General features: G+C 67.7%; 1 protein-coding gene across 1 annotated transcript in view; it reads right to left on the bottom strand.

The window, feature by feature from the left end:
• COPG1 (coatomer protein complex, subunit gamma 1) overlaps positions 1 to 337 on the bottom strand; it is a 21,253-nt gene extending 20,916 nt beyond the window's left edge. The window contains exon 1 of the mRNA XM_009890408.1: positions 310 to 337. Within this exon, the coding sequence (XP_009888710.1) occupies positions 310 to 337 (28 nt within the window). The remainder of the gene's footprint in view (positions 1 to 309) is intronic.

The raw sequence follows: 337 nt of genomic DNA, 5'->3' as shown, positions 1-337 counted from the left end.
GCCACACTGCCACCAGCACCCCGTCCTGTACCCAGCACCCGCAAACCCCTGGGTCCGTCCCTGCAGCACCCACCCGCCTCAGCGGGGTGTCCCCAGGGTATCCCTAGGGTCCAGCACCGCCTGGGCGTCACCCAAGCCCCAGGGCAGGTGGGGAAGGCAAAGGACCCATTACCCACCCCACCACCTTACCCCAACCCACCCGTCTGCTGGCACATCCCTTCACCTCCTGTGGGGCGCAGGGCCACCCTGATTTCTCCTGTCCCCTTCCCAAAGCCAGCGCCCGCTCCGGGGCGAAGCGGCTGCACTCACCCTGCAGCAGGTACTCCTCGAAGAGCAT

Source organism: Charadrius vociferus, unplaced genomic scaffold, assembly GCF_000708025.1.
Source record: "Charadrius vociferus isolate BGI_N301 unplaced genomic scaffold, ASM70802v2 scaffold818, whole genome shotgun sequence".
Classification (NCBI taxonomy): Eukaryota; Metazoa; Chordata; class Aves; order Charadriiformes; family Charadriidae; genus Charadrius; species Charadrius vociferus.
Note: the sequence above shows the minus strand (reverse complement) of the source record. Positions and strands in the feature narration are given on the sequence as shown.